The 17,818-nt window shown below is 36.3% G+C and overlaps 1 protein-coding gene across 1 annotated transcript; it reads left to right on the forward strand.

Annotated features, from left to right (window-relative positions):
* The first annotated feature begins 398 nt into the window (after positions 1-398).
* LOC112024779 (chloroplast envelope quinone oxidoreductase homolog) lies at positions 399-16,056 on the forward strand. The gene is made up of 4 exons (XM_065765780.1): positions 399-660; positions 7,178-7,319; positions 9,128-9,219; positions 15,100-16,056. The coding sequence occupies exons 1-4, from the start codon at positions 595-597 to the stop codon at positions 15,787-15,789; spliced, it is 990 nt and encodes a 329-aa protein (XP_065621852.1). The 5' UTR covers positions 399-594; the 3' UTR covers positions 15,790-16,056.
* Positions 16,057-17,818: the final 1,762 nt, after the last annotated feature.

A 17,818-nucleotide genomic window follows, 5' to 3' on the forward strand; every position in this document is an offset into this window, starting at 1 on the left:
ACATTATTATTAACTAGTTAGCACTTAGCAATCTTGGAGTTACAATTTTATCTTATGTCTGGCCATCCTTATCCTTGCATCTCATCTTTAATGCTAATTCAAAAAATATATATATATATATATTTCACCTCTAAGTATTTTGATGAAAAAATTATTTCACCTCCACAAACCCATAATACTCATCACTTCCCTACTAATTTTATAATTGAAAAATATAATAATTTCAAATTATAATTTATGTAAATTATTAATTTTTTTTCAAAAATAAAAAAATGTGCCACAATTTGTCAATATGACAAATTAAGAGCGGTAAAAAGATGACCTCACATGAACTTACCAACATCTCTTTACGCTCATAACTCTCCACGTATGCCAGACGTGGTACAAGCTGTGCCAGTTTACATGCCACAGGCATTATTCATGGAAACGTGTTATGTATACAGGTTGTTTGTCTATTCCCTCTCTCTCTGTACACAAAATCCAACGCACATTTGAGTTTCTACTTCTAGGCCGTTTCTCTCTCTCTCTCTCTCTCTCTCTCATACACACACAGACATAAAAAACTGTGGTCTGTGGACCCTCTTATCTGTGAGTATGGCAGGAAAGCTTATGCACGCGGTTCAGTACTTTGGCTACGGTGGAGGAGCATCTGGTTTGAAGGTTATTTTCATATTCGTTGTTCATTTTTACAATCACCATTGAATTTTGTCATCTGGGTTTATCCATATTTGTGAGAAGTTTCATGATTGCTGATTACTTGTGTTTAAATTTGAACTTTTAGATTTGAAAAAAGATTGCAGTTTGCAAATTAAGATTATAGTATGAGGGTTAAATTCAAGACCCATTTCACCACTCTATTTAATTCTGTGCCTTTGTTTTCAAATCATTTTTGGTTCATCATGTGCTTTAGTACGAGGCCAAGATAAAAAAATAGGAAGAATTAGGATGTGTATAGGTGACCCTTTTTTGGCTTGTTTATCAAGTGGCTTAACTTTGTTTTTATTTTTATTTTTTTTTATTATGTGTGAAAATTAATTGAAGCACTTATTTTATTTTATTTTATTTTTTTGTAACGAAATTTTTTATTGGGGACTTATTATGAAATTGGGTTATCAGGGGTTAAAATGATTTCATTTGTATAAAATATTTTGTAGTTTGGTGTTAGGTGATGACAATGATGGGCAATATTATATAGCCTTGTCAATTATCATCATTGCTTATCAAGAAAAAGAAGAAAAAAGTTGAGCACTATTCTATCTTATGAGTAAAAGATAAGGAAATTGTCACTTGTGATGGAAATCCAAAGTCCACCTGTCCAATTCACAAAATTTGGAATTTCAATAAAATAAGAATTTTAAGAAGGGATGAGTATTGTCTCTGTAAGTGACAAGTTGGTTTTTTTTGGGGGGGTGGGGGGGATTATGTGGTTTAATCAATAGTGTTCTTACTTCTCATATAATAATGTAGTCATTAATAAAACTATGAAAAGTTACCACTGAAAGTTTTCGGAGGTTTGCTTTATAAATTTTATCCATTGGAGATATGACAGAAACTCATAGTTTCTGTACTCCCATGTTTGACCTTTAGAGATCTCCTTCATATACGAGCTTTTGGGAAATGCTAATTGAATCTAAACTTCAAATCCAAGAATGGTTGAAGGGCTTTTTAGATGACCGAGCCAGGAAGAAATCTTCTTTTAAACAGGAACACAGAGAAAACTGAGTCCTCATATTATGGAGTAGAATTTTTAAGAGGATTCCTTTGTATTTGTTTGAGTGTACCACCTGTATAAACCTAATCAAGGGTAAATATTTTGTTCAATGTATAGTAAGTCCAGAATGTAGAATTAGCGAAGGCGCCTACATTTTTTTAGGCTGCAAGGTTCATGTGATTGTACTTTCTTTAGCAGTTGAACATGGCTATTTTGGAATCTGAATAGTGGATACTTGGATCCTGTCAAATTCATTAAACTTGAGTTATTCAAAATTTTGGAATAATTGGGTTTAAATGTCTGGCAAAAAAAGTTGTAGAAGATTAATATATTAATTGGGTGCATTTTTTTTTTTTTGATAAGTAATAAATTTCACTGATAGAAAAAACAATACAAAAGGCCAAAGCATACATGACATGTATTAAGGTAAGTAAGAGAACAGACAGAACAAGAGGCATAAAAACTACATCTATCAAGCAAATCAGACAAAGAAGTAAAAAAAAGAAGACAACTGACACATTTGTCCTCCCAAACAAAGTCTAGAAGAAGGACATGTTCCAAATCCTATTTCTATGTTTACTAAACTTGCCTTGCTAGTTAGCTAGAAGCTCCACTATATCCTTGGGAATAACCCAAGATATCCCAAAAAGTGTAAACACCATCGACCATACTCTGCAACTCTCTGACTATAGGGCAGTGCAAGAGTAAATGATTAATAGTCTCCCCTGCCATCTTACACATACAACCCCAGTCAATAACAACAAGCTGATGCTTCCTGAAATTCTCATTAGTCAAAATTCTACCCAATGCCACCGTCCATACAAAGAAATTGATCTTTGAAGGCACTTTGGAACTTGACACAGTCTTCTAAGGAAAAGATAATTGGGAAGGGGATTGTAAAACTTTATTGTAGGATCTAACATAAAAAATTCCTTGGGAAGCAGGTTTCCACCATAGCTCATCCACCCCTTCCCCTTTCTACACTCCAGATTACAATAAGTCCATAAAGGAGGAAGCAAACTCTTAACTCCCAATCTTAAACCAATGGAATGGAGTTAATATTTCAGTGGTAGCTATCCCCGAGAAAGAAATTAGCTTTGCCATTGATGCATCTTTGTATCGAGCAATTCCATAGAGCTCTTGGAACATCTCCTTTAGAGGAGGTCCTACACACCAAGGATCATGTCAGAGTTTAATAGAAGAACTATTCCCCACCTTAAAACTAACACAATGGCGAAAAGTATCCCACCCCTTCCTTATGCTCTTCCAGAGGCAAACCCCATATGGCCCTTGTTCGCTATTGGAACACCAGCAGGGGGCCCACCACATACTTCCATAATTTGTGTCAATGACCCTTCTACACAGCACTTCCCTCTCCAGAGTGTACAGCCATAGCCATTTCCCCAACAACACTGATTGAAGAGAACCAGATTTTGAATGCCTAGCCCCACATTTTGGAGTGGCTCACATACATCCATCCAACTCACCAAGTGGTACTTGAATTCATTTCCCAACCTTCCCCATAGAAAATCTCTTTGTAGCTTCTCTATATGTCTAGCCACACTAGGGATAGGAAACAAGGATAAATTGTAGGTGGGTTATGTGGGTAGTCTAGACAACGTGCTTTTAATCAATGTAATACTTCCCCCTTTAGACAAATACATCCTTTCCAACCAGCCAACTGCCTCTCCTTGTCTCAACCCTTGAGAACTATGAAAAAAATCCTCTAGGGGTACCATTCACAAGCACAAAAGGTTGAACCATGGAAATACATGAATAAATCCAATGTCTCCTTTTAGACAAAAACCAACATTGATGAAGCATGTGCACCAAGAAATTCTAGTTTACGTGGTCATGTGCTTTCTCCAAGTCTAGATTGCACAAAACCCTTGGTATTCCTGACTTAAGACAGCTATCTAAGCATTCATGGGCAATTAAAGCTGAATCCAGAATGTGCCTATTGCTAACATAGGCGTTTTGAGGAACTGCCACCACTTTATGAAGTACCAACTATAACTCGTTTGCCAAAACTTTAGCCAAGATCTTGTAAATCCCTGTAATCAAACTAATAGGACGAAAGTCCTTAATCTTGATCACCCCAGGTGTTTTTGGAATAAGAGAGATAAACGTGGCATTAATGCCTTTCTTAAAGGTGCCATGCCCATGGAAATGATAGAAGACCCTCATTTCCTTCACAACATCCCCAACAACTTTGCAAACAGCCATTGTGAAACCATCCGGATCTGGTGCTTTATCCCCATTCATGTTCGACACCGCCTTATAAACCTCATTCTCCATGAAATTCCTCTCTAGGCCATTAGAATCCTCCAACTTAATGGCTGGAAAATTTAGGCCATCCAATAAAGGACGTCAAATGCCCAGTTCAGAGTATAAAGTTTTATAGAAATCCACAATCTTCTCATTATTAGTCTTTTATTTTTCAGCTCCTCTCCATCTTCCAGTAATCACTCAATAAAATTATGTTGATGATGTGAATTCGCAAGCCTGTGTAAAAAACTTCGTATTTCTATCCTCTTCCTTCAAGAGCATTCTTGATTTTTGCATCCAATTAATCTCTCTCATCAACAGGATCCATTCAAGCTTTGCTTTGGCCTTCTCCCTTTACACTTTTTCATCATCCAGGAACACTCTAGTCTCCTCATTCTCATCCATTGAGTTAATACTATACAATACAACAAGCAATCTTTTTGTCGAGTAATATTACCAAACTCTCAGATGTTCCACTTTTTCAAATCAAGCTTCGAGGCCTTCAGTTTATTTGCAAGAACAAAGTTAGGGGAACTGTTAAACTGATAGGAATCTCACCAACCTTTCACCTTATCTACAAAAATGTCCACCTTAAGCCACATATTTTCAAATCAAAACTGACTCAGCCCCCATTGTACAGCAGTGCATACCAGTAAAATAGGTTGATGATCAGACAATAGCTGTGGTAGCCACCTCTGGGTAACCAAAGAAAAAAGCTACTCTAAGGACAGGGTGAGCAAAAATCTATCTATACTAAAATGAGAAAGACTATTGGACCAAATAAAATTTCCACCCTCCATAGGAAGATGAGCCACCAGACCGTGAGAGAAAATGAAATCAGAGAACCATTGCATGGTACTTCCCACCATCTAAACAACCCAGCTAACTCTTCTCAAAGTAATCTCATATCAGAGTCAAGATTAGGTCCATAAACCCTAGAAAATGCCCCCTCAAAACCAGAAGACGCCAATTTGAAACAACATGGCTAAGAGTAATCTCCTACCACTTCATCTACTTTCTCCATAGTCCTCTTGTCCCACATTAACAATATTCCACCTGAGGCCCCTACAGAATCCACAGACAGCCAATCTACATGATGACTGCCTTACTAGCTTCTCAACAAATTACTGACTCTCAATCTCTCAAAAGGATCATTCAGCCCACATATTCAAGGTTTGATGCTTCAAATACATAGCTCTGTACTTGCCACCTGCTATTAGATGTTTCTCTTCTGGAGCTGCCTGCCTCATAATTTACATTGGTTATAAAATTCTTTAATTCTCTGGAACCCTTTGTCTCTGAATTACCTTTTTAGACTTTCTTAGGCTAGGATCAAGACTCTCATCCTCCAGATTTGCTTTAACTGCACTAAACAACTTTAAGAAGTCCTCCTCAAAACCATTATATTGAACACCCAGAAACTAACTAAAACCCTTGAATTTCTTCATCACCCAACTGGAGTGTGATTGTTTGAGTCTGTAGTCACTGCTAATATGCTGCCCTCACCCGCAGCCAGAATTGTCATCCTCGGAGGCTCAACCCAACCCATGTGAAGCCAAATCGGCATCTGGGATTGAATTGGGTGTATATTAGAAAACCATATGAATAAAGCAGCATACATGGTCATCTTGAATATTTTTGAATAACTATAGTTTTTTTAACAAAGCTGAAATTTTATGTTAGGAAAAAGATTGGGGATATGCATGTAATAAGGAGGGGGGGGGAGGGGGGGGGGGGGGTGTGGTTGAGTTACACAGATCACTTCACGGTCCAAAGAGTAAGTTATTGGTGCTTTGCTTGTTGCAGAAAGCTCTTTCTGTATGTGGGGAGCCTTGAAGAATAATACTAGAATGCTGGATATTATGCTGCGAACTTTTTCACCCCTTTCCTTCTAATTCTTTTTTCTTGTTTCTTCATCTTCTCTTTCCTACCCTTATCATTTGGAAGCATTTGTTTTTACATTATACATATCTGTTTGTGAGTATGAGTACAACCTTTACAAACTTTAGAATGCAAGGAAATTAGATTCCTGTGTGTGGTAACAAATATATCACGCATTTGATGATGCATCATCAAGAAGTAACTGTTCTATTAGTACTACTAATGTGCATAGTCCAATATGGGCAGTGCCGTATTTTGTCATCAAACTTGCTATTTGAAGGATTTATTGACTGATATAACATTTTCTTAGGAACATTATATCCAAATATTGTCTAGATATTTTTTTGCTTTTTTTTTTCTTCTTTTTATTTATTTTTATCATTTATATATTTTATAATTATAAAACTCATATATGTGTTGAAATTCATGTTTCTGTGAGTTAATTTCATCCCTGCAGCTATTGAAAGGAGTAAGCAGATTTCAGGTACATACCTTAAAATAAATAATAGAATCATTCTTTAGCCTGGTCTGTGTTAGTGATGACAAGTTGAAGATTATGTCAAAGTTCTGTTTTTTTCCCCCTTCAAACCTCAAGAGAGAAGAACTAAGGGCTCCGATGTGGTTTTGTTTGACAAAAAATGAAGAACCAGGGACTTCAGGTTGAGAAAAAAATTGAATTTGCTTTGATGTAGTTTTGGAATAGCATGGATCCTCATACCTTAATGAATTGGATTTGTGGTTACTGGAAATAGAGTTAGGGTTATGTTACCTAGGTGAAGTATATGATTTGACTATAATGCAGGTATCTCACCTCTACAATATTGTTCCTCATGATGATGAAGCTTAAGTGGCTGAAATCAGGCTCGCGTTGGAATGCATAAAGGGTTAATTTAATGAATGATCCGTGATGTTTATATAAATTTCCTTCCTTTATTTGGTCTGAGTTCTGATTGTAATTTTGGGTAGGGAAGCTTTTGCTAGTGAAAGTCCCATCTTGTGATTATGATATTTGTTAACAACTTTATTGTGTGGCTGCACCTTGTCGGTACGTCATTCTTCTTTGACTTCCTTAGAAGCCCTAGTCTTAGAATGGTTAATCATAGCCTTTGTGGAAACTTAGTGACAGCTTGTGGTCCCAAAATCTTTCTAGTTGGAAACTTAAAGTTGTGATTGTAGTTTTGTGGTTTTATTTTCTGTAAATATTTTCCTTGCATTTGCTGCTTGCTTTACAGAGCTATAGCGTTAGAATTCTTTGAAATTATGTTAAGTGTACCTGTAGGTGCTTTTAAAGATAAATATATTTCACATTTATTGCAGCATGTTGAAGTTCCAGTTCCCATTCCAAAGAAGGACGAGCTCTTGCTAAAACTGGAAGCAACTAGTCTAAATCCAGTTGATTGGAAAATTCAGAAAGGTTTGCTGCGGCCTTTTATGCCTCGCAAGTTCCCTCACATACCTGGTAATTCTTTGTTGTGTGTGGTTCCATTAACAGAACATTTTTGCGAAGAACTTTTTACCTAGGGAAGTCGTTTAATACATACATTTCGTTGACATTTGTGAAGCTGAGTTAAGCCATAAGTTGACTTTTGATTTCGTGTTACTATATCGAAGTCTCTAACAGTTAATTTTTGACAAATATGCTGACAAATAGTAAGTGCTAAGCATGACTGAACACATAATAAAATTTGTAGATACCCTGTTCAAGTTAAATTATAAAGAAAAAAATTATGACAGTATTTTATGGATGCTTCTTTAGTGGCAATTTGTGTATTAATCACAAGGATGCATATACATGTTTCTTCAATACCCGCAGATGCAAGCAGATACCAATAGGGAATTTTCTACTTTTTTCTTTCTTTTTCCAGGGCACAAGGATTGAATGTTGTGCTCTTATCCTCCCTTTCAAATCCCATGCTTGCAGCACCATGCTATGATGTGTTTCTCATTACATGTAAAAAATGTTTTCTTAATGTGCTTAACTCAAATGACTTCATGGAGGACAAGGTTTCTGTTTTAAATGGTGTAACTTACCAATAATTATAAAATAATTAGAATAAAAGTGCTTCCTTACACCATTTTTTCTCCAAGTTAGTTTGAATTGCCCCATTGGTTGTGAGTTGTGGTCATTGGTGTTTTGTTTGTTTGGAATTCATTGGGTTATGCCTCAGAAGGTTATTGAGTTGTTTGAGTCTTGGCAGGGTATGTTTGGTCGGCATAGAAATATTGAGTTGTGGAGAATTGTGCCTCATTGCTTGTTATGGTGTATTTGGCGTGAAAGGAATGCTAGAAGCTTTGAGAGATGTGAATGCTCTATGTTAGAGATTAAGTCTTTCTTTTTACACACTCTCCTCGATTGGAGTGTGGTCTTTTGTCATTTTTCTTGTTCTTCCCTTCTTGTTTTACTTGATCGTTGTAATCTTGGTTATTGATTTATGCTCCCATGGTACATTCCCAATGTACTCGGGTTGGCTGTTTTTCATTTTTTAAAAAAATTGTCGTTACTTATCAAAAAAAAAAAAGAATTGGGTGACTGATGCAGGGAGCATTAAAATCGTCTAAGATTTTATTTTTGAATGTAAAATTAATTTTTCTTTTAAATTTTGAATTTGGTTTTAGTGGTGAGGGTTTTAAGGGATTTGATTTGATGTTTTCCATATTTAGTATAATCCCTAAAACCATTTAATTTGTAATCCTTTAATGGTGAAAGACGGTATAATTTGAATAAGAACAATATTATGATGATGACAAATGCCCTTAGTTGGTGATGACAAATGCTCTTAGGTGTTGATGCCTAGGGTTTGCAGGCAAATTCTAGTTGTTCTTGCCCAGGTTTTGTATGGTTGTTCCATTCGTGAAATTTTATTTCCTATTTTCCTATTTGTGTTCTGCATCAGCGACTTGGCTGGTTCAGGCTACTCAATATGGCATGAAGAAGACCACCTTATTATTATTGTATGGGTTTTATAGTTCAACTACTTATGTCGATTTAAAAGGGTAGGAGCATGTGACATCTCCTTCAATAAAAGCCTGAAATAGCCTTAAGATTATGAACTTTGAAAGCCAAAACATGCATTTATGTCATTCATGTGGTGCTGACGATTCTATAACCATACAGACATCATATATAAATGGTATTAATTTTTTAACCAATGAGTAGTTTAGTTATATATCTATTGAACTGAACTTCTTGCTGATGGTTGATTGTTGCAAATTTTTGGGAAGTCTTCCATCTCTACCTTTTGCTGAACATATTTTCTGTTGGAAAAGGTACTGATGTGGCAGGAGAGGTCGTAGAGGTTGGACCAGGAGTCAAAAGTTTCAAAGCTGGTGACAAAGTTGTAGCTGTGATTAGCCATGCTGTGAGAACTCATACTTATTCCTTTGGTTTTATATTTCCTTCTATTAATAACTTATATGCCATCCTGTTATCATTCTTATCTTAATAATTTAAATTAGAGCCTTGTCCTGAGTTTTGAGTTTCACTGAAGTTGAACCCACTTTTATTCTTTATATTTTCAAAGTAATTCTAATTTTAAAAAGTCAAATTAAAAGAAGGGAAGATGTGTGATTTGTCACAGTGATTATATTAAATCTCTAATTTTCTTCACCCCTTCCCATGTCATTAACTAGAATGAAATAAAAACGGGGGAATATTATCACATCTGGGAAAAAATAAGTTATCTCTGTCAATGCACATCCTAAAACCTGAACCATATAGTACTTACTCCTCTTCTCTATGTGGTAGGACCTTGGGCCAAAACCAACTAATCCTTTAAAAAAGGGGGAATATTAGCACATTTGGGAAAAATAAGTTCTCTATCAATGCACATCCTAAAACCTGAACCATATAGTACTTACTCCACTGCTCTATGTGGTACGACCTTGGGCCAAAACCAACTAATCCTTTTCTTGTACTGTTGATATGTAAGGTTTTAAATTCCATTCCTTGGTAGACAACAAATGCCAATTTTTTTCATTGACAAGAAATAGACTTCTTTCCCAATCAAAGAAAACTCCAAGAAAGTAACCAAAAAAAAGAAAAAAATTTATCTTGTTCATGAAATTACTGGATTTATTAATGATTTTCTATGCAAGCCAAATAATAAAAAGTTTTTTCTGGGTCATTTTCAAGGTTTCAATCAAACACAAGAAAATCGGTTAGTTTTTTTAAAAAGGGAAAAAAAGAAGTTCCTCCTTTATGTTGGGGTAGTTCACAATTTCCCCCTCAATCTTTGGAATAGAGCAATGTCCCCCTCTCTGTCTTGGAAATGAGCAAATTCACTCATTCCTATATCATTTCAGTTAAATTTGACGGAATCTTTTGATTTCTAGCATATTTTATTGTGCAAAGTCTAAAATAGCCCCAACTAAATATGAAAATACTCGAAATACTCCTAGTGTCAAACCCGGGTAAACACAACCCAGATAAATCTCTCGAAGTCTCTTGAAACCCCATATGGTCAATCTCTTGCTGAGATGAAGCCAAAGTTGTTGGTTTTCTGACTATTCTCTATTGATGTTCTCTGTCATTGGCTTACGGTGATGAGGGTGTAATTTCATTCAATTTGATGGAGGGAGAAGGTGTGAGATTTGAAATTTGAGAACATTGGGAAATATAATATTTGGGGAGTTCACATGTACCTGTGTGCTTCTGCCGTGTAACAAGGTAGGTTTGGCAGGGATAAATATCTTATTGGTTGGGGGGAATGGCTGGCAGCCACTCTTATTTAATTCTTTATATATATATATATATATGCGTGTGTGTATATATATATATTCCGTATTTATTTTATTTGGAGAATGATTCATGCGTGAAATATAAATTGTGGATTTAAGTTTGAAATGGACGGGGATTACATGAGGCGAAATGAGAAAGTTCGTACTGGATCTGGGATTTTCAAGTCCTTGACTTTTGTTGTAATTTTTGGTCTGGGTGTTTTTATAATTTTTTTTCTGTAATCTAGGTTTTGGTTTACCCGGTTTTTTTATTTCAAGAGATTTACCTGAGTTTTGTTTACCTGTTTTGACACTGGAAAATTTTCAGGTATTTTCATATTTTCTTGACAGTATTTTAGACTTTGCACCATGGAATGTTTCAGGAATTAAATATTCTATTAGGTTTAATTGAGAGAGTAACGGAATGGGGGGTATTTTCTAATTTCTGAAACATAGAAGGGGACATTGCTTTGTTCCAAAAATGTTTTCTGTTGAAACAAACTATGAATATACTATACTATAGTGGCATCTCTATTCACTGAAAAGGAAAACAATTCAAGGATGAAAACTTAAAATGCACATCTGCACAACATAAATCATGTAAAAAACACTGGTGGCTCCTATCCCGCACAACACACGTCTCCAACAACTAATGTGCTTCCCTGGACTCACCCTATGAGCACCCCTAACCCCAGCAAAATACTAATGGCAGTAAATCTCCTAATATTTTTGCCCCAGTGACCCTCCAAAGAAGACGCCTTTCTGTAGCATAATGCTAAAGCCATTTTCTGGAAGACCTTGGTTAAAAATGCCAAGCTTCTTACTACCTAAACCTCCATATTGAATTGGGGAACAAATTGTCCACCAAACTAAAGTCATACTACACCTCCTCCGCTATACTACCTCACAGAAAATCCTTTTGCCACATCTCTAACCACTTAACAACACAAACTAGTTTGGGAACAAAAAAAACTTAAAGTATGTAGGTAACCCTAAATGTGCTTTTAACCAATGTGATGCTTCATTTGGACAAATAAATTTTCTTAAATCATGCTAATCTCCTTCTGGTCCACCAATCAAAGAATTAGTGTACCATCCTTCAACAGAAGATAAGAATTTAGTAACCCTCCATAACTCTCATTACCAACTTGAAAACCTGACACTATCCCTTCCTTGATTGCTTGTTAGTCATACAACTAAAAACCTCCATCACCATAACAAGCAAAGGAAGCTATCAAGGATCCCCCTGACGTAACCTACAAGTACTACTGAAAAAGAAAACCGCCCCATCTACCAGAATAGAGAATCTAACTGTGGAAATGCAGCAACCCGTGTCCTCCATTTAACCTCCAAAATCCATCTGCTTCCTCAAATATAACATGAAATTTCAATCTAAGTTATTCAACATTTCTGAATGTGTCATTTCAACCTGCTATCAAAATATTCCTTTGAGAATCGAATCGAATCCAAGACATGTTGCTACCTGACATTGACACAATGCGTGAAGAAGTAAATGGGGAGTCTTAGTCTCTTTTTTTTTTTTTTTTTGATAGGTAAAAGAGTAATATTATTATATAAAAAAATAAATAAATAAATAATTCTCTTGTCTCTTACCATAGCTTCTTGATTCCTATTTTCTTTGTTTTCTTTTTCTTTTTTTTCTTTCTTTTTTTTGTTGTTCTTTGTTCATATCGTGAACGAACCTGTATTCTTTCTCCTCTTTCTTTCTTTTTTTCTTTTTTATTTNAAGGTGATCCACAAATTCCTCATTACAACTACACATACAACACCGATTTGCCAATGGGCAACCTTAAAGCATAAGATTATTTAATGTAAAAATCTGGCTATGAGCTGCTGTCCACATTAAACAAACCACCATTTTAGGAACTTTTGCTTTCCAAATGCCCTTCCAAGGGAAAATAGAAGTAGGAACATCCAAATCTTATGGTAGAAAGGCCGAGTATCAAACCTGCTTCCATTAAGGCCCTAACAAAGATTGTTGATTCCAACACCCCAAGGAATCCGAGATTGAATAAATTGAAGAAAAGAGAATGATGCCCCTAACTCCTAGTCATTGAAATCCCTATAAAATCTTAAGCTTCACACTCTGTCATTTCCACCCATTGGAAGACAAAACATCAGAAATACAAGCTTCCTCGTTGATTGAACACTCAAATAACACAGGGTAAAGAGTTTTGAGAGGATTCTCCCCAAGCCACTTATCATGCCAAAAAAGAATATGAGAACCATCACCCACAACAAAAGACAAGTGCTAAGAAAGGCTCTCCCACCTTTCACTAATGCTGCTTTGCCATAAACCACACCCATAGGCCCTTCTACGAACTTTAGTACTCCTCCCCCCTTTCCCCTCTCCATATTTCATGGCAATAACCCTATGCCAAAGATGAGTAACTTCATGGCCATATCTCCGTAACCATTTTCCTAATAAGGCCCGATTAAAAGACACCAACTTCCGAATCCCCAATCCACCCAACTCAAGAGGTAAGCACATTTTCCCAAACCACCAAAAGGGTATTTGAAACACTCCTCTAAGGAACCCCACAAAAAATTTCTCTAAATTCTTTCTAATTTAGCAGCCATAGCTTTAGGAATAGTAAATAGCAAAAGATAATATGTTGGAAGATTTGAAAGGGTACTTTTCAACAAAGTGAGTCTATCACCCTCTGATAATTACAGTCACTTCCAATCCAAAAGCTTCTTCTCTATCCTCTCCAAAATAGGATTCCAAATAGAGACTGTCTTATACAGAGTACCCAAGTGCATACCCAAATATTTCATAGGCAAACTGCCCACCTTGCATTGAAGAATATTAGCCAAAGTGTGAAGGTTACTCACCTCCCCCATCGGGACAATCTTGCTTTTTTCCATATTCACCTTCAAGCCGGTAAAAGCTTAAAATCAATACAAAGCCAACCTAATCGAAAGCAACTGCTCTCTAGAAGCATCACAGAAAAGAATGGTATCATCAGCAAACAGAAGGTGGAAAATAAGACCACTATCCTCAGTTTTCTTCAGAATCCTACTTAAAACCTCCATAATCAAAAGGAAGAGAAGAGGAGACAATGGATCACCTTGACTTATACCTCGTTAGCTTCCAAAAAAAAAACCAGCAGAAGATCCATTAACTAAAACTAAGAAATGGACAGTAGTGACACATGTTACATGATGATTGTAGCTTCCAGAAATTGTAATTGATTATTTAATAGAAGCTGGCATTTATCATGTGCAAAATAGAAAGGCAGGTAGTTACAAGCTCAGCTCACATGTTACATGATGATTGGTTGTATTTGTTAGAGAGTTGTTATTCTGTTTTCCCTAATGGCTAATTAGTTCGGGCTGTATAAATACAAAGCATCAATTGTAATCTGTAATTTAGATTAAGAACAATAATAATCTCTTCCATTTTTACTTTACATCTTGCATTTACGTTTCCTTAACTTTGCTTAATTGAAGGTGCAAGGGAACAACACAGTAATAAAATGGTGGCATGGCTAATTTTTAAAACAGTTGGAAATGCCTACTGCTGGTCAACAGAGATTTATTTTGAAATATAATTGCTTCATACGGTAAAATTATTAATGGTAATCATGTGGAATATCAAATACTCCAGAGGAAACTTATTGTAATTAGTAAGGCATGGATGCAAATCATCACTTTCTTCTTCCATGAAGCTTGACCATACGAGAAACCCTTGTTTTCCATCACTTTTCTACTTCAACTGATCAACTAAATTAATTTATTGTTATAGTTAAACTAGCCTGTGTTGCTTTTCGTTTGATATCAGCAATAAATGTTTGGGAGTAACCTGACGAATGCATTTTCTGGAACCTATCCTAGAAATATGGGACTGTAAAACTGAGATATCTAGATTGTGGATTGTCGTGGCACATGGAATGGGAATAGGAAGTGTATGCCACTTATCTGGGCTGTGGAATGCTGGACTAATATGTAACTTCAATAGATAGTTTCACTAGAAGTTAGAATTTAATAAGGTAGTTGGCTAATACTCCTTATTTAGCCCGGTATTTTCCAGGAATATAAATATATATAAGATTTTGATTTTATTTTCTATGTTGCTTTTCAGAAAGATTATAAAAGAGAAGAAAAGGTTGAAAATTTTGTGATTTTCAGAACTAGTATACTGGAATTTCTAATTCACCAGGGTAGTAGTGAATTCTTTTCACTAGGCTGTAACGTACATTGGCCTAGGCTTCCTTGAATTTGTTCTTTTTCGAAAGACTACTTCTGGATTTGGGATACATACAGTGGTTATCTATATAGCACATTCCATTCCTGATTCATCAGTCATCCATGTTTTACATTTTGAGGGTATGACCATCCTTGCTTTAGATATTATGTGCATGGTTTCTTGCATGATGTTAAAAATTCCTTGTAGCAAATTGTGCGGAATTTCTGTTCAGTGGATATTTCAACTGTGATAATATAAGTTGCTGGTATTAGCCATACTTATTTTTGTCTGTTGTCATGTTATATATTGACAGGATGGAGGTGGATTAGCTGAGTTCGCTGTGACCAAGGAGAGGCTGACAGTCTCTAGGCCAGCTGAAGTTTCAGCAGCTGAAGCTGCAGGCTTACCGATCGCTGGTCTTACAGCTCACCAGGCCCTCACCCAACAGGCTGGGATCAAGCTTGATGGAACTGGCCAGCAGAGGAACATTCTGATTACTGCCGCCTCAGGTGGTGTGGGTCACTATGCGGTTCAACTGGCAAAGCTTGGAAACACTCATGTAACTGCTACTTGTGGGGCCCGCAACATTGACTTTGTCAAGAGCTTGGGGGCTGATGAGGTTCTCGACTACAAGACTCCAGATGGGGCAGCTCTGAAGAGCCCATCTGGTAAGAATTATGATGCTGTGATCCACTGTGCAAGAGATATTCCTTGGTCAACTTTTGAGCCTAATTTGAGTGCAGATGGGAAGGTCTTAGATTTAACTCCTGGACCTGGTGCCATTATGACATTTGTTATAAAGAAACTTACCTTCTCAAAGAAGCAGCTATTGCCTGTATTATTAAGTGCCAAGGGTGAGAACCTGGATTATCTTGTTAAGTTGGTGAAGGAAGGTAAACTTAAGACTGTGATTGACTCGAAGCATTCCTTGAGCAAGGCTGAAGATGCTTGGGCTAAGAGTATTGACGGCCATGCTACTGGGAAGATCATTGTGGAACCATGAGCCCATATGTAAGAATAATATGCTTGGAATTGTTGAGTTTGTTTGTACTTAAATAGTGGTTTTTATAGGTCATGTACATAAAGAAAACAAGATATGTGCAGTTGAAAGGAGCATTTGACCTGAATCGATATTGTGAAATCATAAGTAATAGGTGGTGATTATTTGTAGATATTCTGTTCACAACTTTGCATCACAGAAGCTTGTATGTTTGAACATTGAAGTACAAACGTTAAGGAATATTTCATGTCTCTGATTTTTTGTCTTGGATTTTTTATTTCTCGCCATATACTTAGTCATTTACAATTGGAATGAACCTTTGATCTGGATAGTTTTTTAATCCGAAGAGTCTGATATTCTATGTTAGCGGAGTATGATGAAATGCCCCATACATTTGAAGGCATTAGAAGTTGGCTTTTGTTGTAATATGATTGCCAATTAATGTGCAAGATCCTAAACTGAGGTGCTCCTTGTCAGTTGTTGGAGAAATTATAGAATCCTCTGGTGGACCGGACCACATCATTTGTCTTCCATTCTACTAAAAAACTTTCATTTGTTTAAAATTGATGAGTCAGTAATTAATTTTTTTTTAAATTTTTTTATAACTAACAATTTTAAACAAATGACAGTTTTTTAATAGAATGGTGGACTACATTACTTATCAACTATGTGGATCTTATAATTTCTCCAGTTGTTGGAACAACGCGAGTTGGACCAATACTCGATTTAGAAAGATGTAAGATATTAGCTTGTACCTTGCGACTAGGATTTATTTATTTATTTATTTTGATAAATCAACAACTAGTGGCCCTGAACGTCTATGTTGAAAGCACTAGGAGGTGTAAGTTTGAGCTATAAGGCTCTTGACTCATACATGTGGCTAGATGTGAATTAAGTATTTAGTTCATTTCTCTCTTTCAATTGAGTGTAAGGTGAGTTGAAAATTGTCTTTTTCTTATTGCCTTGCACCTTTCGCTAAATTTACACCCTTATAGAAAGGTACATGCCACTAGTAAGAAAACTTCTATTGTTAATTATTGGTAATAAATTCCATATTAAGACTACCCACTTTTTCAATTAATGGTGATTCCTTGCTAAAGAGCGACAAATTTCAATTGAATTTTATCCAAAAAGAAGTTTCAAATGAAAGCAATGCACCAGAGTAGATAGTAATGCAATTATTACATCTCTAATTACGGTTCTAGTGCTACTGGTTTCATTTTGCTACAAAAAGGGGCTTTAGAGCACCCACAGCAGATGTGGGATATGTGCCAAATGCTAAATATTTGGCACATATCCCACACCAAACCAAGTTTAGCCCCATTTATCAAATGGTGTAAATGTTATATTTTTGCAACATTGAACAGTACAATCACAAATTTGCAACTGTACGGTAAGATGTGGTATATTGGTTTATTAATTTTTTAATCCTCGTTCACTCTCATTTCTCTTTCATCTCTTTCAGTGTTCAGCATTCACCGCCTCCATCTCCATCTCCACTCTCTCATTCTCTTTCCGCTTCCCTCTTCCCTGTTGCTCTATTTTCTTCCCGTTCATGAATATGAGCTACCACCGACTACCATCATTGATCTATATCCTTCATCGGTTTTTTTTCTCCCTTTTCTTCGCTCTCTCCTCTATGTTCTCTTGGCGTGGGTCTGGGTTGTGGTTGTGATTTCCGATTGTGGGTTTGGTTGTAGGTTTTGGTTGTGATTTCCGATTGTGGGTTTGGTTGTAGTTTGTGATTTTCGATTGTGGGTTTGGTTGTGGGTTGTGGTTGTGATTTCCGATTGTGGGTTGTGGTTGTGATTTCCGATTTCCTCTCTACCATCACTGATCTATATCCTTCACTAGTTTATTTTCCCCCTTTTCTTCGCTTTCTTCGCTCTCTCCTCTCTGTTCTCTCCCCTTTTTTCCCCCTTTTTTTTCCCCCTTTTTCGTTGGTCTCTTTGTTGTGGGTCTCTCATCTCTGTTCTATATCCCGATGAACTGACCAAGCCCTTGTTTCATCAGAGAGTAGGCTCTTTGAATC

The sequence above is a fragment of the Quercus suber genome, unplaced genomic scaffold, assembly GCF_002906115.3.
Source record: "Quercus suber isolate HL8 unplaced genomic scaffold, Cork oak 2.0 scaffold_652, whole genome shotgun sequence".
In the NCBI taxonomy this organism is placed as follows: Eukaryota; Viridiplantae; Streptophyta; class Magnoliopsida; order Fagales; family Fagaceae; genus Quercus; species Quercus suber.